The sequence below is a fragment of the Gastrolobium bilobum genome, unplaced genomic scaffold, assembly GCF_033153095.1.
Source record: "Gastrolobium bilobum isolate Gb01-03AN ecotype WA unplaced genomic scaffold, APGP_CSIRO_Gbil_v1 utg3001, whole genome shotgun sequence".
Classification (NCBI taxonomy): Eukaryota; Viridiplantae; Streptophyta; class Magnoliopsida; order Fabales; family Fabaceae; genus Gastrolobium; species Gastrolobium bilobum.
Window position 1 is genome coordinate 97,746 of NW_026898188.1, and position 24,137 is coordinate 121,882.

General features: G+C 35.9%; 1 protein-coding gene and 1 long non-coding RNA gene across 3 annotated transcripts; one reads left to right on the top strand and one right to left on the bottom strand.

Annotated features, from left to right (window-relative positions):
• Nucleotides 1–1,000: 1,000 nt before the first annotated feature.
• Nucleotides 1,001–8,965, bottom strand: LOC133313654 (ubiquitin-conjugating enzyme E2-17 kDa). Of its 2 annotated transcripts, none has more exons than XM_061515047.1 (5): nucleotides 8,794–8,965; nucleotides 8,504–8,598; nucleotides 7,682–7,809; nucleotides 2,131–2,235; nucleotides 1,001–1,339 (listed from the first exon to the last, which is right to left on the bottom strand). In XM_061515047.1, exons 2-5 carry the CDS (start codon nucleotides 8,571–8,573, stop codon nucleotides 1,196–1,198), a joined length of 447 nt encoding a protein of 148 aa, XP_061371031.1. In that variant the 5' UTR covers nucleotides 8,574–8,598; nucleotides 8,794–8,965; the 3' UTR covers nucleotides 1,001–1,195. The 2 variants fall into 2 exon arrangements, with proteins under 2 accessions (XP_061371031.1, XP_061371032.1); XM_061515048.1 differs by having other exon boundaries at nucleotides 8,749–8,965.
• Nucleotides 8,966–18,484: 9,519 nt separating this feature from the next.
• Nucleotides 18,485–21,342, top strand: LOC133313677 (uncharacterized). The gene is made up of 3 exons (XR_009751842.1): nucleotides 18,485–19,537; nucleotides 19,738–19,824; nucleotides 21,115–21,342. It is a non-coding gene; the product is annotated as an uncharacterized LOC133313677 (long non-coding RNA).
• Nucleotides 21,343–24,137: the final 2,795 nt, after the last annotated feature.

Genomic DNA, 24,137 nt, shown 5'->3' on the forward strand with positions numbered 1-24,137 from the left:
TACCTCCAACGATCTTGTTTTGTTTTAACCACTGACTTCAATTATAGCAACTTGCCATGACCTCACCGCAAACGTGTCAATGCTAGTGCTTTCCAGCATGCCTTCTTCAGGCCTAGGGAAATTTTTTTAATATTATGAATTTACTGTACTTAGTACACCCATTTATTAAAATGGATAAAAAAAAATTATTTTATATTTTTTTATATTTTCCTTCATATCTCAAATTTTTCGCATTTAGTTAGGATATAGGTAGACCTATTGTACCAGAAAGTTGCTCTCTTGCTCAGCACAAAGCAAACTTTATGGCTTTAATATTTGATGGAGGTTATATTTATAGTTACTTTTCATTTATAATATCTTATAATTATTTTTATTGCTTTTTGATCAAAATCAAATTAATAATTCCCATTTAGTCTACTAAAAAAATTTAATAATTCTCATTTAATACCATTTAATAATCTTTAATTTAGTTTTGATCAAACAATAATAAAATATGGTGGTAAAGAAAAAATAATTGTAATTATAATCTCTTCCTTACTATTTTTATCACTTTTGTCATTCCTAGAGAGAAAATTCTGAAACCATCATAATTGAATGTTCCCACAACGTGGCTTTCATTTTCCAGATATGATGCACACTAGAAACATGCCCAACGTTTCAGCTTTCACCTTCCCAAGGGACATATGACGAGCTTGTAGTTGGGCTGTCCCCGTCAAAATAATGTTGAAAAACGAACTATATTAATACGTCCTTACTAATGATCAGTAACATAAACGAAGATAAGTACGTATCATGGGGTTCATATAAAAAAATGCTAATGATCACCAGCTCTGCCTGACTCTTAGGACAACATTTCAGAATCTCCAGCCCCTTAACATTATATGCCTTAACTATTCCCAGATCTAAAGTTATTTTTTTAATTATTTTTTGTCCCCAAGCATAAAAATTCCAGTTTACATTATATCTGTCACTCGATTGCAATATCCAAGGTCAACCAGCAGAAGTTCCAAAAAAATTACATAACAGTTTCTTCCATCATTAGTGTCTTACAAAGAAATATTCACAAATGATAACGAAGTCCCTTAACATTGTTGAGTCCAATTAACAATAAAAGAAAGCATTGGCATTCATTCAAAATATCTTGTGTTCTTTTACATAAATTATGATTTCGCTGCTTCAATGCAGAAAAGTATGATCATCCCATGGCATACTTCTGAGTCCAGCTGCGAGCCGTAGCTTCATACTTGGCCCTGTCGGTCTTATACATGTGCGCAATTTCAGGCACAAGTGGGTCATCGGGATTAGGATCCGTCAACAACGAGCAAATTGACAGAAGGACCTAAAACTAGTGGAATTAGTTTCTCCAAGGCTCTAAACAGCAGCATACATAAGGCGTCATCATTCAGGTAATAGCATATCACAACAATCTCATAAAAATACAGCTCAAGTAAAACAATATAAAAAGATTCTTAAATAGCTAATATGTCTCCCAGTCGTGTGATGATGAGCTGATCAAGGTGAAATGAAACTAGAGTACTCAAGTCAATACTCAACAACAGATCACAAGTTAACAAGTTTAAACAGATTTACACAAACATAAAGTTATGAGAAACAGCTATGCATATCCTGGATATCTGATTCCAGACTACTTTTTGCACTAAACCAACACTAAATCAACAAACAAATCTTGAATTATTTTGGTGCTAGGATCTCAAGTTTACTAGTACTGAAACGGGTTCCAAACAATCCCAAAAAAAGAAAAAGAAAAAAAAAGATACACAAATAAAGCCGAGATACATTAAAAAAAAAAACATAAAACACATCAACATGCATAATGCAGCAATTTTTGACGTATTATATAAGCCCAGTTCCTTGATCTAAGTATAAGCTCCAATTTCCCAAGAAATAGGCACCAAAGGTACGATAGCAATAACACTTGCATTTTTTTTAATTTCAGCAGTCACGAGCATTTACCCAATAGAACATATACTATTCCACTACTCGCACATGCAGTATATTGACTCATAACATACAGGATATCCCATGGTAATTTGGAAATTACATCCTACTATGATCAGCAAGTGACACACAAACTCAAAACTTACGCAAAATTATTAAATATCAAAAAACCTTGGAAATGGTTAGCGCTGGGCTCCATTGTTCTTTGAGAATGTCCAGACATATACTGCCATTACTGTTGATGTTTGGGTGGAATACCTTAGTCCTAAATGCAACCTGCAGTTTTTAAGCATATTAATTTTTATCAGTCTAAATTTCAAACTTAGACTCCTAATACGTTCAAGATATTTACAAACTTAACTACAGGCCAGTAAAACAGCAGTAGTTCAGAGAGTAAATTAAACTGGAAAATCCTACTATAAATTGGGTGAGTAGTTTATCAAATAATCAAAGTACCACTAGGAATATGACTGGAATAGGAAAAAGAGGAGAATAAAAAAGAAAAGAAAAAAAAAAGGAACAGGAAAATGTATCTCTCATTTAACGAGGTATAGAGTTGAATTGAGGGCTATGTAATCCAAGATCTAATTTTCTATCACTAACTCAACTTTCTTTCCAGCCTTCTTTTTTACTAGTACCGCCACTATTTGTGTGTGTGGGTGGGGTGGGTACACACATGCCTGAACTGGGATAACAGAAGTAGGGAATACTCAAAGGAAAATGTTGAAAAAGCAAGTACACCTTTATCCCAACTAACTACAAAAAAATAAAAATAAAATCCAAAATAGATATACAGACACATATCACAATCCCACCTGGAACTAATCAGTTTTCCTGCAAACATAGCACTAGGAGCCATGAAACACCAGTATTCAAGGAAACACAATTATGAGTATCAGGTACCACAAGTACAAAAAGCTTGGTTCCAACTTCAGATTACATTTCCAAATTCCAAGTATTAATGGCTTTTTCTACTTCTAATATATTTCATCCAAAATAGAAAGAGGTACTAGAGTGACATCTCTCTTCCACAGAGAGGAGAATCATTCAAGTCAACATTTCAAACAAAGAAAAATGTTATTATAAAAAAATTAATTTTGAAATCCTATATAACGCCTTTATATGAATAATTTTATTTTTGTAATGTAATATATTCGAAAAGAGAAGCCAAATTAATAAAGACCTTGATCCAAATGGATTTTCAAAACATTTGATTTTTTAATAAATCCAAAAGGTGGTGGTTGTTGTATGCATGTCATATTCATGCAAACTCCATCCACGATCTGAAAACTCCAATGAAACCACATCTATATTTCTATCCATGAAAACTTGCATAAAGAAATTCTTACCAAAAAATTTCTAAAAAAAAAAAAAAAACACTAAAGTCATTTAATAAATACAAACAAGAGTAAACCAAGACTTCAGCACATGGATAAATTCTTTTGTACTGTCAAAAACAATCTTATTTCTATTGAAAGAATTTGAAACACATGACACATGGAAGTTTGATTGTGCAAGTGTAAAGGTGTATGTTTGCATGTACAAACAAAATAAAAAGCTTCGGAAAGAAAAAATTGCAATTCCACAATATTAGTGGAAAGGCTCAATTAATGGACGTCTTTTCCATAAATAAATTGAGAAATCTAAATATTTTTATTCAATTAAAAAGAAAAGAAAAGAATGAAAGCTGGACATAAGTTATCTTTTAGTACAAAGACAGAATGAAATATATGGTAACACAAACATATAAAGACTCAGATCCTCTGTTTATAGTGTGTGGTTGATTTATCAGAAAGTAAAACTTATTAACAAGGGCCGATCATAACCATGATGACAAATGACCTGCTTGCACAACAGGTCAAACTACAAACCTCCTATGATGTTTTATGCACACCAGATAGCAGCAGAAATTAGAAATACCCCCAGACAGATTGTCAGAGAGGCCACCAGGCAAACATCCTTCATATAGAAGTTTTATAATGTTAATACCTATATCTTTTGTCATCTTTATATTGTATAGTTTGAACCATCCTTGAAATAATATATAGATTCAAGCTAGGTGGATTAAATGGAGACCAATGTTTTATGGTAGAGAAAGTGGGGCAGTAAAGTACCAAAAATAGTATAACCTAAGTGTTGCAGGGATCAAAATTTGGTGGAAGAATGGACATACAAGTCAGTATGGAATGAATGTACCGGAGAGAAAGTAGGTGTAGCATCTATTGACAAAAGAGATGGTAGAATCTTGCCTCAGATGAGAAGATCTGTAGAAGCTTAAAACCGCAATAAGAAGCCTAAAACCTAAGATGGTTTTTCTTGGAAGATGATACGATACCCCTTAGGGTCAATTTAGGAAAAGCAATTGGGCTGAGTCAGCAATAAGGCAGTTAGGGAGAAAATGACTAGGCAGCATGGGCAACGTGAAGACTATGTGGCTGTTATAAAAGAAAGTGGTGCTGGAAAAGGAAGGAACTTTGGGAATTATTGGGATCCTTTTGGATATTGGGAGAGACCCCTGAGCCTCTCGAATCGCTCAGGAATATCCTTGTTTTCTTTATCTTCATGTGTTAGTTCTTCATTGCTTGTAATCTGTCTCTGTTTGTATCACAGTTTTATGGTTAATGCAAGAGTTATACTGTTTTCTTTTTAATTCTCTTATTTTTCTGGGTTGAATCCTATCAATTGGTATCAGAGCTCTCCGATCTAGGGAGGGTTTTGAACCACATCAATTCAAAAGAAAGAAAGAAAGAAAGATGGAATACAGATCTGAAGATTGGAGGAAAAGTGAGATGCAATTGGAAAATAGATTTGAAGAATGGAGAAAAAGAGGAAAGCAAGTTGAAGAAAATCATAGAGAGATTCTCAGACTCCTTGATGAGATTCTTCAGAACACCAAGCGTCTCTCTAGAGAACGATCACGTACAAGAAGGAGCGGCAAAAGCCTTGAGGAGAACAAGATAATCGAGACTTTGAAGAAGGATGATGAAGTGGAATTTTCGAAATCAAAAACAGAGATCGTGAAAGAGGAAACTCTTGTGAAGGATGCACAACCAACATCTTCATTCACGAAACCAGATTTGGGCTGCCGTATGGAGAAGAAATTTCAGAATGAAAACAAAGAACAGTCACCTATGAATGATGTGCAAGCGACGATGTCGACACAGCCTACGGAGTTGGATCTTCATGAGTATGAGGAGTCTCCCCAATGCAACTATGAACGAAATCAAAAGACGTGTGGGAGAAGGAAAGTAGGGTTAGGGAACTCAATACAAAACGTGGGCCACAGTGCTGATTATTCAGGTCAGACCCCAATTGTTGATGGTGAACCTGAGTATGATAAAATGGCTGAAGTTGAAGATGTTGTGGATAAGGAAGCTTCTGCAAGTGAAGATGAAAAGGAAAAAGTAGATGAAGAAAGTTGCGCGAAGTTGGTGCTTGAATCGGCAGCGTCACATCCGCTGGAAGAGGTGGGCAACCCGCCACTATTTCTTGAGCCGCCATCGGTCAAGAAGGAGGAGTCTTCGTGGCTGTTACAAACACGCAAGCAGTTCACTAGATCAGGAAGTGCAAACCAGAACTTGGGCCAGTTTGCTAACCTAATGGGCCAGGTCCAAAGTGCTGCCAAATTGTCCCAAGGTCAGCCCTGTTTTATTTTTTTATGTGTAAGTTGGGCTGATGAATCCAAAAAGAAAGAAAAAAATTCTGGTCTTTGGGGAAATTGGGCTTATGAGCCCATAACTACATCTGGACTAATAGGACTGGAAAAAGGGTTAGTGGTGAGTAGATTGACGCACATGATCAAGAACTCGTTTGAGTGAGGAAGTTGTAACATGAAGGCGGCAACATCCATGGGCAAGGTGCTGGCGATGCAGCTGAAGGCGGAGGAACCATGTATAGGAGTAGGAGGTAGGGTCTACATTGGCATTGAGAAGGAGATCAATCATTCTGGATCTAGTGGATTGTGGGCTGAGTTTGTAAGCAACAGAGGATTTGAAGCTTGGGGCCTAAACTCTCCTTCGAATATTGATCCTTGGTCGATTATGGGAGATGAATCGTCTGTAAATATTTCAATTGATTGTAAATCCTGCTTTGACCATAATAAGGTTGCATTTCAATTGGGGATATTATACAGTACAGGTGAAAACAGATGCCCAATTGATCATTTTGGTGTTTATAATTCTGGTTTTTGGGGCATGAATATTGAGCCTAATGTGCTTGGGACAACAGTTGAAATAGAACAGTGGGATCCAGGTGGAAATTGTCGAAATTGGTGTGTCTATGGAGTCCTACAATTCAAACAGTGGGATCCAGGAGGTGGGTCTTTATTGACTAAACCGCACCTTGAGGACAAGGTGCTTAAAAGAGGGGAGTATTGATACGATACCCCTTAGGGTCAATTTAGGAAAAGCAATTGGGCTGAGTCAGCAATAAGGCAGTTAGGGATAAAATGGCTAGGCAACGTGGGCAACGTGAAGACTATGTGGCTGTTATAAAAGAAAGTGGTGCTGGACGAGGAAGGAACTTTGGGAATTATTGGGATCCTTTTGGATATTGAGAGAGACCCCTGAGCCTCTCGAATTGCTCAGGAATATCCTTGTTTTCTTTATCTTCATGTGTCATTTCTTCATTGCTTGTAATCTGTCTCTGTTTGTATCACAGTTTTATGGTTAATGCAAGAGTTATACTGTTTTCTTTTTAATTCTCTTATTTTTCTGGGTTGAATCCTATCAGAAGACCAAGAAAAACCCAAGTAAAACGGTTAAAGAGGACTCAGATCTAAATGCCCTTCTTGAAGACATGATTTTTGACAAAACACAATGCCATTGTTTGATCAATGTAGCTGACCCAACCTAGTCGGAAAAGGCTTTTGTCGTTTGTATTTTGGATAGAAAAAGAAAGATTATTGAATACGAAGGGGGACATACAAGAGAATAAGGTATCCTCCAAAAGAAACCACAAACTGAAGGAAAACAAAGAAAAACAATAGAAAACCACAAAATAAACAAATTATTACAAAGAAACAGAAAAAGGAACCACCAGAACTGCCCTAAAACCCTTATAGGAAACTCCCTCAGCAAAACACCTGCAACAAAAGGGAAAACTAGAACAATATTAAGCATAAAACAACACTCCTTTTGCCTTTGACAAAGAAGACAGCTTCAAATTACCTCGTTGAGCTCTCCACAATTTACAGTTGTTACCAACCAAAGGTAGTCTATCCCTTCAACCCTAAAAATTATGTATTTTCATCTTGAGTAGATGTGAGTATATTCATACTTCATAGAACATCACATCCACTGCCAGTTTAACAAGGAATGGGGTCCTCAATGGCATAGTCTGCAACCCGTCAAGGGCACTCACAGTGAACTATTTGCATTAGGACAACTGGACAAGCCAGGTAGCTAACCAGTCAACCTGGAAACAGTTTGGGCAGTAGGTGCAAAGGTTGTCAAGTATCTCGCTCAACAAAACCTCCACTGCTATTGAAGATTAAAGGAGGCTCAACACTAAGTTCATAATCACATTAATCTTCGAAACAAAAAAAACAGTTTGAACTCTATAGATACAACTTAAAGAAAGAAATTTAGAATGACAGACATTGTAAGCTTATTCCAAAGCAATATGAATAAAGTAATCATTGAACAGACCTCAAAATGATTGCAACATCAGAAGACATGACTATACAAGCAACTAATATGAGTAACGAAGTAGAATAGAGTACCTTTGGTGGCTTGAAGGGATAATCAGGAGGAAAATGAATTGAGACTAGGAAAACACCACCTGCATACGGGCTATCAGCAGGTCCCATGATTGTGGCTTGCCAGTGAAACATGTCCTCAGCCACAGGACCTGAAGTAGACAACAAGATCTTCCAAAGTTCTTGAAAAACAAGAATAAAAAAGGAGGAACCTAAAGCTAATTTCAAATAACCAGCAAGAAGAGCTACAACTTACAGCAGATGAAGTATCTTAATTAATGGATAAATACATGCTTAATGAAAACGATTGGAAGCACAACATATCTACCAAGGACTAATACTTATCATCCCCAAAGCTCTGTGGACAAACTGATTATGCACACGTTCTAAATGGTCACTGGAAATAACAGTCTTACCCACACCTTGCCATAGTAATAAAAATGCAGACACATACAGGAAGCAGATTCTTGTGGATCGAAGTATATTATAGGTTGTTTTGTTTAAAATCAACTCTCCAACTTGAATCTAAAGCTAAAAGAGGAACATAGTTAAACTAAATAACATAATCAAGATACCAGCGATAACAGATAAATAATTAAAGAATTTTACATAAGACCATGCACACACACACACAAAAGCACATAAAAATCCACAAATAGCAGAAAATGAAGCACCAATATTTTTTCTGTTCTTCATTTTATTTTTAGGGTGGTGAGGTTCAACAATCAACAACCTAATAGCGTTGGTTATTACTTATTACCCTTCGAAATTGAAAGATAAAAATTAAAAGAATTCAACTTTTTTTTTATCACACAGAAAAAAAAAACGAGGGATCAGGAAGCTCACCTGCACTGCACGATGTAGGAGGGTCCTTCTGCAAATCCTTGAGCTCCTTCAAGATGCGTTTCGAAGCCATAGATAAACTTCAGGGGGGGGAAAAACTGAGAAACGCAACGTAGAAACCAGAGTCCACATATATCCCCCAGAAATAAAGCTTATGAGAAACAGATCGTTATACCCAGAAACCAATCAACAGAATTGAACCAAAAAAATTTTGAACTTGAATTGATATTGACAGAAAAGGCACTAACCGGTTTCAATTAGCACAGGGAAAGCGAGAGAAGGAGAAAACTGACCTGGGCCAGACCCGTAGAAGAAGAACAAGGGACTCAAAGACAAAGAGACTGCGAAGAACTGAGAGAGAAAGTTAAAGAAGGGGAAGAAGGAGGAGGAGGAGGAGAATAAGAGAAAGAAAGGACGAGAAATTCTGGAAATTTCAGAAAGAAATGGTATTGGATGGTAGCGTGAGATGAACGTTGTGACGTTATATTAATTTTTAATTGAGAGACAGAGAGAAATACCGACAGAAAGAAAATAAATGTGTCATAAAAACAAACATATATTTATGTAATAATGTAAGTATGTAACAAAGAGACTGCATTGAATTTCATCAGTATTTGTATATATTTTGTTAGAGTTTTATAATTCTCATCTCACTCAACATCAGAATTCAAATTTTTCACACCTTTCGATTTTTGTGCTGACATAGGTTTTATATATAATTTTTTCTAACATATAAGTCTCACATGCTTTTTATCTCTACAACATGAGAATTGAATTCTCATTCAACATGAGAAAATCAAACCTCATTTTGTTAATCCTACGTATACACATACCTTCTGGCTTCTACCGTTCCGTTACATTTTATCTCAAATAATAAAAACAACCATAGACTTTCGAAAAAAAATAAAATAAAAACAACCATAGTTACCACTATCATATGCTATGTAATACGTATCCTACGAAATGGTATCATTCACAAGTGGAGCGATATACATACAGAGATGTAACAAAAAAATAACTGTATCGGATGACACGATATTATATTGTATGATACGATATTATATCGTATGATATAGTGTCATATCATGTATTATACTATACAAAAATTAAAACAAAATTTATAATTTTTAATAGAAAATCGTGTTTCATATGAAGTCAAAAAACTAACTATTCAAAGACTATAAGCTTTGAACAAATCCAGCCATAGAGATGTTAAGCTTCCAGCCATAGTTTCACGAAAAAGAGTTTTATGAAAAGCATCAGAGACATCTCCAAGAGTTCAGCTTCGACTTCAAGTTTAGTTTTCTTTTTCTTATACCTGTTAATCCATTTTTATTTTTATTCTAAATTTATTCTTTTTTTTCTTATACTTATACAAAAAAATAATGTGAACAAGCTTGATAAATAAGAAATGAGAGATGAGTAAGATAACTACACTTATGAAGAGAATGATGTATTAGTTATGTCATTGATAAATAATGATAATGATAGTAGTGATAATAATATTGATAATTGAGTAGGAGAATAATTGATTTTCATTTTAGTTACTTATATATTTTGCTGAGTGGATCCTTTTTGAAATTTAAATTTATATCATATTAGTTATATTATATATTTTTAAATAATTTTTTTGATATTTCTCTATTGTAATACGATTAATAATATGTGTATAGTCAAAAAAACTAAGTTTTTTAAGTAAAAGAATAAATTCCTTAGGTCGTGTTTGGTTCGAGACTTCTCCTCACTATCCCAGCAAAGTGCATCTGGGTATCTTATTTCTCCACGTTTGGTTGAAGGATATCATGAAATTTCTCCATCAAACTTGCTTCCCCATCTATCCACATATGCGTGTAAAAAATGAGTTTTTCACTATTTCAGAAGCCCTCTCAGATGATGGTATTGTTTTGAATACCGGACAAATTGAAAAGGGGAAGAAAAATGTGACAAATTTACCCCTCCTCTTATCCCTCCTCTTCGCTGCTATCTCCACAGCTCTGCAACTGGGAGAAGCCACCATGAAAGAGCACAAAAAATTTGGGAAAATCTGGAGAGAGAAAAACACAGATAGAGAGAGAAGGGATGAAGCCACCATGAAAGAGCACAAAAAATTTGGGAAATTCTGCAGAGAGAAAAACACAGATAGAGAGAAGGGATGAAACCACCATGAAAGAACACAATTTTTTTTTGAGAAATTCTGCAAAGAGAAAAACACAGATAGAGAAAGAAGGGATGAGTGCTATTGTTTATTGGTGTGTTGGTATGAATCCCGACGAGATGGAATGGGCCAATGAATGAGTGCCACGTCAGTGAGGGGAGGGTGGGGCTCTTTAATCATGCGCTTGGAGAGAGCCAAGGTTACGACATGAACACCATACAATACATCCGCTTCACACTTTAACATTTCAAAATTTTAATAAAAAGGTTACTTTCGTAATTTTAACTTTTTTTCCCATCTATTTCTTATTTTCAACCAAACATACATCAGGATTTTTAACCCAATTTTCCCATCAATATTTTGAGGTACCAAACAACTTTTTTTAAACTTTCCTACCAAACTTACTTTCCTTCCATTTTCCTATCAATTACATTTTTCTAGTAAAATAAAATTTCTCCTGAACCAAACACTACCTTATACAAGATGAGATAAAGGGATGACTCGGCAAAGTACAGATCTCTGATAAATAGAAAAATCTATGTTTATGAAAATGTATTGGCAGGATAATGTTATATATACTTGTGATGTTAGACATTTTCAAAATATATGAAGTTGACATTATTCATTAAAACCATGGATGATTTTTCCATATTAAGTTATGGCTAAAAACACTATATTTTAGCAAAAATCCTTTTAAATTGTTATCTTCAATAAGATAAATATCTCATTCAGTGTGTGATTTGGTACGTGGAAGACAAAGACTAAAATAGATGCTATGTATCATGTATGTGCAAGGAAGAAGTATTAGCCAACAAAATCTGCATATTTTTTTACTTGTGAAATTATGTATTTGTTATGGAATATTTTCATATCCTAACCACCTATCCAAGGATCCCTTAAAGGATAATTACCCAATTATCCTAACAATATAAAACAGTAAGGCTGCTAAGGATAGAGTCCCTATCCACACAGAAAGGAAGTTGAATCTTACTACAACTGGGAGATCTACACAAGCCCAAGAGGTAACCGTTATAAATAAGAGGTTAAAAACCCCTGGTACACACCTTTAACTCATTTACTACTTCTTCCCACACTGTGCACACACCCACGTCTCGGCTATAAGCATATTGCTTGTGCGCAGTGATGGGGATATTGGCTATAAGCCAACAAAGATACCTATCCATAGGATATCTCTGAGCGCATACCATACGGTATAGCAATACGGTATTTCCCGGACCGAACATTGGCGCCGTCTGTGGGGATCAGCAAATTTCGACTCCCATACATGGTGAACACGCGCGGCATAGCACGAAGCCACAGATTGCAGGCTACCTCACGGGCCCTGAAATTGCTGAAACCACATATATATGAGGAGAAAAACCCTACCGCAAAAAGGGCCTTTGATCCTCCGAGAGACTCTAAAATAGAGCTCTAGATCCAAGCAGATGATGATTTGACAAAGATTCTTGTCGTCGCAATTCTTGATGGAGAAAGTAAAGACCTGGAGGTCATTAAATCATAAGGAAAAAGCTTCAATCCAAAAGAGGGCTTAAAATTTAAAAGCTCAGCCTCAGCCTTAAGCTCAGCCCAACGAAGGGCTTCAAATTTAATAGTTCGGCCTCGGCCTTGAGCTTCAACTCAACCCAGTGAAGGGCTTCAAGATTAAAGCTCGGCCTCGGCCTTGAGCTCAGCCCAACAAAGGGCTTCAAGTTTAATAGCTCGACCTCGGCCTTGAGCTCCAACTCAGCCCAGTGCAGGGCTTCAAGATTAAAGCTCGGCCTCGGCCTTGAGCTCAGCCCATCAAAGGGCTTCAAGTTTAATAGCTCGGCCTTGGCCTTGAGCTTCAACTCAGCCCCGGCCTTGAGCTTCAACTCAGCCCAGCGAAAGGCTTCAAGATTAAAGCCCAGCCTCGGCTTGAGCTCAGCCCAACAAAGGGCTTCAAGTTTAATAGCTCGGCCTCGACCTTGAGCTCCAACTCAGCCCAGTGAAGGGCTTCAAGATTAAAGCTCGGCCTCGGCCTTGAGCTAAGTCCAACAAAGTAGGGGTGTTTGCGGTCTGGATTGGATCGGTTTTGGAAGCAAAAATCATTCGATCCAATCCTTTCGGTTAGACCATATAATCATCCATTCGGTTTGGACTTTTTTCAAATCCGTTCCGATCTGATCCAATTTTTTCGGTTTGGATTGGATCGATTTTCGGTTTTTTGAAAATTCTAAAATTTGTTTCATGCAGATAACATCTTTTACAGATATATTGGCTTTGTAAAAAAAATTGAAATACAAAAGCATCAGTAAACAATAATATAGGTTTTTTTTGGGACAATGAGATATGAAGCTCTACGCAGATGAAATTTTGTTGATGAGATGTGACTAGGTTTTTTCTTGGGTTTAGTTGATGGGTTAATGGGTCTTGGGTTTAGAAATTTTTGGATTATGATTGGATACCAAAGTAAGTAGAGGGGAATTAATATATTGGATCGGTTTTCATTAAGCAATCCGAAAACCGATCCAATCCAATTAAAAATTGCGGTTTTTTTCGGTTTTCGATTTTTCGGTTTTCGAATTGTTCGGTTATCGATTTTTCGATTCGGTCACCGCGGATTGAATCGGTTTGGATCGGTTGATGAACACCCCTACAACAAAGGGCTTTAAGTTTAAAAGCTCAGCATCATCCTTGAGCTCAGCCCAACAAAGAGCTTCAAGTTTAAAAGCTCGGCATCAAGCTCGAGCTCAGCCTAGTGAAGGGCTTCAACTTTAATAACTCGGCATCGGCCTTGAGCTCCAACTCAGCCCAATGAAGGGCTTCAACTTTAATATCTCGGCCTCGGCCTTGAGCTCCAACTCAGCCCAATGAAGGGCTTCAAATTTATTAGCTCGGCCTCGGCCTTGAGCTCAGCCCAACTAAGGGCTTCAAGTTTCATATCTCGGCATTGGCCTTGAGCTCCAACTCAGCCCAGTGAAGGGCTTCAAGATTAAAGCTCGGCCTCGGCCTCGAGCTCAGCCCAACAAAGGGCTTCAAGCTTAATAGCTCGGCCTCGGCCTTGAGCTCAACCCATCAAAGGGATTCAAGTTTAATAGCTCGGCCTCGGCCTTGAGATCCAACTCAGCCCAGCGAAAGGCTTCAAGATTAAAGCTCGACCTCGACCTTGAGCTCAGCCCAACAAAGGGCTTCAAGTTTAATAGCTCGGCCTCGACCTTGAGCTCCAACTCAGCCCAGTGAAGGGCTTCAAGATTAAAGCTCGGCCTCGGCCTTGAGCTAAGCCCAACAAAAGGCTTCAAGTTTAAAAGCTCGGCATCAGCCTTGAGCTCAGCCCAACAAAAGGGCTTCAAGTATAAAAGCTCGGCATCAGGCTCGAGCTCAGCCCAGTGAAGGGATTCAACTTTAATAGCTCGGCCTCGGCCTTAAGCTCCAACTCAGCCCAATAAAAGGCTTCAAATTTAATAGCTCGGCCTCGAGCTCCAACTTAGCCTAATGAAGGGCTTCAAATTTATTAGCTCAGCCTCGGCCTTGAGCTCAGCCCAACGAAGGGTTTCAAGTTTACTGGCTCGACCTTGAGCTCCAACTCAGCCAGTGAAGGGCTTCAAGATTAAAGCTGCTCGGCCTCGGCCTTGAGCTCAGCCCAACAAAGGGCTTTAAGTTTAATAGCTCGGCCTCGGCCTTTAGCTCCAACTCAGCCCAGTGAAGGTCTTCAAGATTAAAGCTCGGCCTCGGCCTTAAGCTCAACCCAACAAAGGGCTTCAAGTTTAAAAGCTCGGCATCAGCCTTGAGCTCAGCCCAACAAAGGGCTTCAAGTTTAATAGCTCGGCCTCGGCCTTGAGCTCTAACTCAGCCCACTGAAGGACTTCAAGATTAAAGCTCGGCCTCGGCCTTGAGCTCAACCCAACAAAGGGCTTCAAGTTTAAAAGCTCGGCATCAGCCTCGAGCTCAGCCCATCTAAGGGCTTCAAGTTTAATAGCTCGGCCCCGGCCTTGAACTCCAACTCAGCCCAGTGAAGGGCTTCAAGATTAAAGCTCAGCCTCAGCCTTGAGTTCCAACTCAGCCCAGTGAAGGGCTTCAAGTTTAAAAGCTCAGCCTCAGCCTTGAGTTCCAACTCACCCCAGTGAAGGGCTTCAAGTTTAAAAACTCGACATCAGCCTTGAGCTTCAACTCATCCCAACTAATGACTTCAAGTTTAATAGCTCGACCTCAGCCTTGAGCTCCAACTCAACCCAGTGAAGGGCTTCAAGATTAAAGCTTGACCTCGGCCTTGAGCTTCAACTCAGCCTTAGCCTTATCTTCAGTCACCGAGATCAAAATGGAGACAGAAAATGAGAGATGTGATCTTAATAAAAGGATCACACCCCAATCTGAGATAAAAATGAAGACAGAATTGGAGAGATGTGATTCTAGTAAAAGGATCACACCCCAATCCGAGAAGACGAATTTGGAGAGATCGTGATCCTGGAAAAAGATCACACCCCAATTTGAGATAAAAGACAAATTGAGGCGGTATATGATGTTGGACTCCTATTCAAGATTTTGGCAACAAAGCCAAATGACAAAGTTTGCGGCCCAACAGGCCAGCCTCAAATTAAAGATCCACCGTAAATGAAGCGGGGTTCAAAATAAGAAAACCACGGCGTAAGAAGCCGGGTTCAGATAAAAAGTCCACCGCTAATGAAGCGTGACTCAAAGTAGAAAGCCACGGTACGTTAAGCCGGACTAAAATCAGAAAGGCAATGATACTGCCTTCAAAAGTATAGACAAGGCAAAGGCCAAGTCAATTTAAAGAAAGCCACGGTATGTGAAGCTGGGCTCAAAATGAAGAAGGCAGAAAACTGCCCTAGTAACTTAAGACTACAACAGCAAAGTCAAGTCGTTAAGGTTTTGGCCACAAAGGCCTAACGGGCTGGCCTCAAATTAAAAAGTCAACGCGAATGAAGCGGGGCTTAAAATAAAAGCCACGATATACTTATTCGGGCTTAAAATCGAGGAGACGAACTCTTCCTTCAAGAATCCAAGACTATGGCAAAAGAAGCCAAGTTCGTAAAAAATAAGAGAAGTCATGGTATTCGAAGCCAGACCAATTGTTCAAGAAGGCACGAAAGACCTTCCCAAAAATAAGATATAGGCAACAAGTCAAATCCAAAAGGGGGAAATCGTAGTAAGAAAATTAGTGCTCCCTAAAGTACAATACACCTTTGCAAAAGGCCAAATTCATGCTAATAGAGATTTCGGTATGCGAAACTGAGCCAAATCTGGAACCACGACACTTAAAGCCAGGAGGTGCAAAGTCGGGTTAATTATTAAGGAGGCATGAAATGTTGTCCTAAAACTTAGACGAACGCCTATATAAAAGATTGACAATAATAAGCCTAGTCAAAACTAGAGAGCCTCAGCAAGAGAAGCTGAGCTCAAAGTCAAAAAAGTCAAATACCGCCTCACCACTCAGAGACTTCAAGAGAAAAGAAGTCAATATAAAAAGCTAAACAAAGAAGAGGTAGTCGCACCAGATCCAAGGCAGGATCATAGTACCCCAGTAGGGTCGACCTACCAATCAGACTTAGGCACCCCAGCAGTCCAAGCTTCCGAATTGCCGAGCTAGGGGGCAACTGTTATGGAATATTTCCATATCCTGACCACCTACCCAAGGATCCCTTAAAGGATAATTATCCAATTATCCTAACAATATAAAACAGTAAGGCTGCTAAGGATAGAGTCCTTATCCCAACAGGAAGGAAGTTGAATCTTACTACAACTGGGAGATCTACACAAGCTCAAGAGGTAACCGTTATAAATAAGAGGTTAAAGACCCCAGGTACACACCTTTAACTCATTTACTACTTCTGCCCACACTGTGCACACACCCACTTCTCAGATATAAGCCTACTGCTTGTGCATAGTGATGGGGATATTGGCTATAAGCCAACGAAAATACCTATCCATAGGATATCTCTGAGCGCATACCATACGGTATAGCAATACGGTCTTTCCCGAACTGAACAGTATTAGACCATAATTATAGTTTGTTGTAGTGTTTGTATTTTGTAAATGTGACTTAATACCTTATTTTGGTTGAATTATTTATATTTTGATATTTTGGAATAAAATCAATTTTAATAAAACTTGCATTCTAAATTTTTTGTACAATATACTTATTTAATTATGTAGTTAACGCTCCTTGATTAATAATCAAAGGAAGTTACGTCTTTTACCCCATCTGCTCAGCCATTTGCCAACTCCCAATACGAATTTAGCATATCGTGCATAAATATGTATAGGACATTGTATGATGTTTTTTTTTTAGGATGCAAAAGTTGTCTTGTCACCACAAAAATCACACATATATATAGTAACTAGAGGTTGGCAGATTAATTCACAGTTAGTGATGTAAATGACCTGAGCGGAGACGAGCTAAACTTTAACTTAAACAAGTTAGTTTATGAAAAATATTAGCTTAGTACAAGGTAAATTTTATGCTTGTTTATAAAAAAATTAAAGTCTTGGCTTGAGCTTGGATTGACTTATTTATAATTATAAAATATATTTTTTCCAAATTCACATACGTCCAAATGTTGAGACTATAAATGCATCAAATTCTGTATTCCTTCGTCAGAGAAAAAACAATCACAAGATTCACTCAATCCACATATATTTTAAGATCAAATAATGAGTTTCGCAATTTCTTCTTAAACATTGATTCGATTTATAAAATAAAGAATGTGGGGGAAGAATATTTTTAAAAAAAATATGTAATATAGACTAACCTTTAAAAAATTTCAGTGATAACAATTTGTAATATTAAAAAAAAATAACAGTTACTATGACCTTTATTAAAATAACCAAATAAACCCGATAAACAATTCAATCTCATCTCATGTCACCATCATTCTCATCCTCAAATTGGAACAAAACCTAACCAAAGAAGAAAAAAACTACATATTAGCATTACTACCAGACCTCATGTTACCCCAGAAAAACTTAACACTTACCCCAAAGTCCACCAGCACCTTCATATGAGCAATTTGATATAAAAAAATAGGGTTAATGATTTATTGACATAAAACTATGTTATGTATTATAATAATATATCGAGTCAGCTCACGAGATTTCAAGCCAAGCCTCATGAAATTAAGCTTGAGCTTGTTTGCTAAACAAGCTTTTTTTAAAATTTAAGCCCGTTCTATTTATTAAACAAGTCAGGTCAAACCAAGTTTAAAGCAAGCCAAGTCTTGAGCCCTTGACAAACCGCTCGGCTCATTTACACCCATATTCACAGTCAAGACAGATTGTTATAAAAATACAAAAACTATTATTGTAATCTCACCCAATAGCTTAAGTTTTTGTAGGTTGAATTGATTCTTTTAGTTTAATCTTCATGTCCCTCATTTAATTAATTAATAAATAATTAAGTATTGTGAAATTTATTAGCATACATAGGTGAGTTTGTGCATTGTGCACTCTTTAAACACAGTGGACTTTTGTGTAAGGGGATGTGTTAGAAAAATATAAAAATTATTAATATAACATCACCCACAACTTAAATTTTTGAGTTGAATTAATTCTTTACAAACGATCTTAGGGGAAGTTTGGTATAAGAGATATTTTTTTTACAGGAAAAAAAATGTTACTGGAAATATGTTGGAATTTTTTTTCCTGAACAAGTTACAAAAAGGTATTTGATAGGACAAAATTTTTATAAAAAATGTTGAGTTATTTTTATTATGCTATATTTGGTTTGTTGTAAAATATTTGTGTAAATGTGTACTAAAACTACCCATTGTGTTTGAATATTTGCTTTGAACGTTCGTTTTATAAAAAGACAGTCTGTCTCTTTCCGTGTTCGTTGTTTTTGTTTTCTATATCGGATAGGGCTGCCGGAGAGCTAATCGACACCCGCAAAGCCGCGTTGTGCCAGCCCTCTCCCTCCGCCGTCCATATCGTGTGCAAGACCTGCCTCAGTATGCTGTCGAAACCCACGAATATTGCTTCGTCAACGTCTTTCGTTTTGCAGCCAACATTTCGAAAGATGTCATCATGTGCATTTTCAGTTATAACCATTTAATTAATGAGTTGAAGTTCATGTTCTGATCTCTCAATTTATGAGTTGAATGAGTATTCTGATTCTCTCTGTTTCTTTAAAATTCAACTTTATGTCTATTGCTTTTGATTGGTTTTCGCAGATTTCGTGTATTATAGATATAGCTACTACTAAATGACTACATTGTTTCAGTAATAATAAAATGTAATCCATGGAGACTGCTTGGGTTTTGGTAGGTTTTGGGTTTTTTTGGGTTGATTTGGGTCATAATTGTTTTTAACCTTGTAAAGTAAATGTCTTTCGCCTTGACAGAGGTTGTAAGTAGTGGAAATTATGAGTTTGTATTTTTGGTTTTAATTGTTTTTATTTCAAGAAGTATTTGATGCCAAGATTCATAGGATTTTACACCTTTTTAGCAATTTGTGGGTAATTTACCTTGGGGTTTCACAGAGTTTTTCAAAGAAATGCAAATTCAATTTGCATTTAGGTTTTCTTCACTTTGTTTATTTCTGTAAAGAACCAATTCAACCCAAAAGCTTAAGCTGTTGGGTGAGGTTACATTAATGGTTTTTTATATTTCTCAACACACCCCTTCACACGAGAGCTTAAAGGGTGGACAATGCACAGACCCACCTACCTATGCGAACAAAGAAATTCCACTTGAAAGAAAGTCGGGCGGCGAGGATCGAACCTGGGACACGAGGCTCTGATACCATGTAAAGAACCAATTCAACTCAAAAGCTTAAGCTGTTGGGTGAGGTTATTTATATATCTCAACAATTTCTATAGGAAGGTTCTTGGGTTAATTCATTTGTACGCAATCAGAACGTGGGAGTAACCGAACTATCTTTTGCTGCATTGGGTGAGTATTTTGATGTTCTGCATTCATTTTTTTAATTTTTTTTTTTTTTTTTTGCATTTCCTTTTTCTGTTTTTATGGTTTCTTTTTTGGTTCAGTTAGTTTGATAATAGAGAAGTATAAACTGTTTCTAGGATGTGTCTCCTTTATCATTTGTGGACAGTAATGATGTTAGTTAAAAGGGTATCTGGTTTTTGTTGCAGGAATACTTATCCAATTAGCCTTTTTCCACCATAATCTTGCACTAAATGGAACAGTCGAATAAGGCTGCAGAATGTGATGCCAAAGAGGTTGGATTTTCAAACCCAAGCAGTGTATGATTATGTCTTTGTTTCTGAAGCTCATTTTATGCATGTCTACAGTATTTACATATCTTGCCCCTTTGTTCGAATCTTCTATCCTTTGTTGTTGTGGATCACAATTGCTATTGATCTTATTATCGTTATTTTTTTATTTTGAAAAAATTGTTGTCATATTCTTGTGTTACTGTATCCTTTGTTTCTCTATTCTTGTTCTGCTTACAACATTGCTTTTTGGCTGGCAGGAGCTCTTGTTGTTTAACACATGTAGTTTAGTGAGCAGCTAATTTCTGCTGCTCAAAAGGATGATGTTAATTTTTTAATTCACTCATATCTTAAACCCTTAATATTTTTTTCTAGTGCTATATGGGTTCTTTCTTTCATGGGGTTTGGAAAGATTAGAAATTTCCATGTAGGTGGTGGGGAATAGTACTGCCTTTGTTTAGTTTTTTGGGATAGCCTACATGTGTTATTAGTCTCGTCAATGGTCATCTCTTTCTCTCACTCACTTTTCTTTTCTTTTTTAGTTCAAGTTTATTATTTGGTGTCATGTTTTTTGTGACTAAAGGATTCTGGTTCAAACTTCAGCCTATATTGGTGAATGTTATGTTTGACCTCAATCACTCTAGGCTTTTATGGAAATTCTTTCTTATCCGAAGTGATTGGGGTAGCAACTAGCAACTATTAAATTAATTTAAAAAATTTGCATTACATACCTCCCACATGGACGAAAACTAGTACGTAATACCTTCTCAATGTTTGTTGAATTTTCCAAAGGTTGATTTTTCAATCAATGGGGAAGTATCCAATGTCATAGTTGCTCCTTTGTGAACATAGATAAGTTGCCTTTGATTCTTCCAGAATCCCTTTTTGATACTTATGACTCTCATAACAAAAGTGATTGCAACAGACAGTAAGTAATGTATGCTGTTGTCTGGGATGGATAGTTATTCCCTTTCAATCCAAGTTTAGTTCATGTATAGAATTGTAAGTGCTTGCTTCCCATGACTACTAGAAGTATACAGCCGTGCAGTAGTTGGATGGTGGTGATTTTCGAGATGGTAAATTGCAAGTGCTCATTTGTATCCTCCCTTGTGTTTGCTTCCCATTCATCTTTCGAAATGGTACATTTTTAGGTGGACAAAATGTTCGGCTTTCATGGGGCAGAAGGCCTTCAAACAAACATAACATATTTACTGATTGTTGTAATTCTGAGTAGCATTAGCCTCAACGTGTTACTGATTCTGATAAATGAATTTGGTTTCCTTGGATGGTTTACAGACTCAAGCAGATCCAAATCAATGGAATGGTATTGGTGGATATTATGGATATGGGATATAGTTGAAGGAGTTCCGCCCCAAATTTTCCGTTTTCTTTTGTAATCTTATGATACTTATTTTCTGTTGCTTCTCTTTTCGTGTCTCGTGGAAAAGCTCTCATTGCTCCTTCCTTCTTTTGTATCAATAGGCTTTGTTTGGGAGTTGATTTTAGGAGGGGAAGAAAATGAAATGGAGGATTTTAACAAGCACTTTCCTTGTTTGTGAGTTTAAAAAAATGAGGAGAGGAGAAATTGAAGATTTTTACTAAATCCTCCAAAATTCTCATTCTTCTTAAAATTAAAATCCCCCCAATTTGGGAGGTTTAAGGGAGAAAATATTAAAAATTATTTATCTACCCATAGCATTAAAATGTAAAAACTACATAAATATGAATCATTTTTAAATGTGACATTATTAGAAAAGTCTTAAATACCGACAAGATTTATTCACGAAAAATATTTCGTAAAAAAATAGTGATAAATTTTTTGATGAAAACCATATACGTCAAAAAATATCTATCAAAACTAAAGATTAAACTAGATTTTGTCATAATCACTGACATAAATTTTTTACGGAAAAAAAATTCAATCAAAATTAATGATAAAATCTAAATTCTGTCGAAATTTTTAATGAAAATATTTCAGTCCACAATTTTAATGAAATAAAATAATTACGTCAAATTTTTTTAAGGAAAACATTTCCATCAAAATTTTCACGAAAAATATTTCCATCAAAATTTGTGACTAAAAACATTTTAGTAAAAAATTTTGACGGAAATTTTTTTTTGTCAAAATTTTATACGGAATCTAAATTTTGTCAAAATATTTCCCTCAAAATATTTAACAAAAGAATATGTTCATCGAAATTTTTAACGAAAAATATTTCCATCAAAATTTTCGACGAAACACATTTCCATCGAAATTTTTTGACGGACAAAAATTTCATTAAAATGCTTTACAGAATTCAAATTCCGTCGAAAGTTTTCGACGAAAATATTTTTGTTAAACTTTTTGACAAAAAAAATTTGCATCAAAATTTTTAACGAAACACATTTCCATAGAAAATTTTCGACGAAAAATATTTCCGTCAAGTTTATTTGATAAAAAACATTTTCATCAAAATTTTCAACGGAACACATTTTTGTCAAAAAATTTCGATAGAAGATATTTTCGTAAAAAATTTCGATAAAAAAATTTGGCGAAAAAATATTGTGTCAAAATTCTTTACAAAATCTAAGTTTCGTTACAAGTTTTGAATGAAACACTTTCCTCAGAATTTTTGACAAAATAATTTTCGTCGAATTTTTCTTCAGAACACATTTTCATCGAAATTTGGAACAGAGAACATTCCGTCAAAACATTTGACGGAATGTTTTCGTTTAAAACATTTGATGGAGGAAATCATTTTCGTCAAAACTTTTGACGGAAACTAAAGTTCGTCTAAATTTCGATAGAAAATTTATTTTTGTAAAAATTTTCGTCGGTGAAAAAATTCCATCGCTTTTCGATGAAAAATATTCTGATGAAAAAATAATTTTGTGACAAAATTTTCGTTGTTTGCAATGTAGAAATTTCATCGAAAATATGATCTTTTTTAGTATTGTGAAAAATATATAAATAATTTTATTAGAAATTTTAAATTTTATTTAATTTGTAAAATATAATAATTATATTAATTTTAAAAAAAAAGGTAAAATGATAAAAATATCTCATTAATCCTCTATTTTTCTTTCTCACCATTTTTTTAACTACTAAACAAGAGAAGGAAATAATACCCTTCAATTTCCTTTTCTTCCTCTCTCTCCCTTGGATCAGCATCTTTCCCCTCCAAACTCCCAATCAAAGCCATAAAGAATTGCTTTGCTGAAATACTTATTTGATGTCTATGTTTGATGAATTGGCCCACATTCGCTATCTTTGATGTCTATGTGACATTTTTTTCCGGATGCAACCATTGATTGATTCACAAAACTGAATTTGAGATATTTGGGGGAAAGAATTTTTATGCTACCAAAACTGTAAAAGATGCTTATTCCCTTAACAAGGATGATTACAATTTTTATGTATCCAAAACGTGATAATTCGATATTCAAGTTTTCTATAATAACAATAACTTATTAGCAAGGATCATCTTCTATATTCAAATTAAACATAACCAATGATCTCTACACTGTCATGACATCATCTTCTATATTCAAATTAAACATAACCAAGGATCAAATATTATGATTGACATATTTTGTACCTTCAACTCTTACACAGATTGTACATATGTCTTTGATGGGTAATAGCCATTTCTATATTCAAATTAAACATAACCAAAGCATCATATGATTTCTATTTACAAAACATAGGATTCAGTCATGGCTTCAACATGTCAAAGCCCCCTGTCCACACTGCCAAAATGAATTGATCACAACTTGGAGGTAAGACATTATATAATAATGTGCTCCTTTGCAATGTGATCCCCTCTAGCATATACAACACAGGTTACCTAAACAAGTTAGAAGGAAATTAATTATTGTAAGTAACAAAAAAACAAACCATTGTGATATAGTTCATATACCACTACGCATAAAGAGCAGCTACAAACCAAGACAAACCGCATTGCTCAATGAAATGGTTGGCTGCTCAATTGAAGAACATTACATATACCTCTATTCTGATCTGCAGTGACAAGTGGTTCTTTTTCCGGATCTGCAGTTGACACAAAAATATCTATTCCTGGAAGATCAGACTAGCCAGCAGGATTGGAGGGATTAGGAGTTTCAAACTTCTCTTTCAAAACATCAAGATCAACAACACGATTTATGGGGAAGAGCTTTGGAAGCTGGTCAAGCACCCAAGAATTTTTCATTTTGGTATCTAATTTTGTTTTATTTTTATTTGTATTTGAACACTATTTCTAAAAATGATAAAATTGCAAACATTTTTAATTTACAACTACAATTGCGTTCAAATATTCATGAACTTCTCACCTTACAAT

What these genes read in the sequence shown, in the direction of transcription:
- LOC133313654 (XM_061515047.1), bottom strand. Translation starts at nt 8,573, where the DNA reads ATGGCTTCGAAACGCATCTTGAAGGAGCTCAAGGATTTGCAGAAGGAC. An exon ending in TCCTACATCGTGCAGTGCAG is followed by an intron (nt 7,810 to 8,503) that starts GTGAGCTTCCTG and finishes TGTCTACTTCAG; the next exon opens with GTCCTGTGGCTGAGGACATG. An exon ending in CAGCGCTAACCATTTCCAAG is followed by an intron (nt 1,340 to 2,130) that starts GTTTTTTGATAT and finishes CACTAGTTTTAG; the next exon opens with GTCCTTCTGTCAATTTGCTC.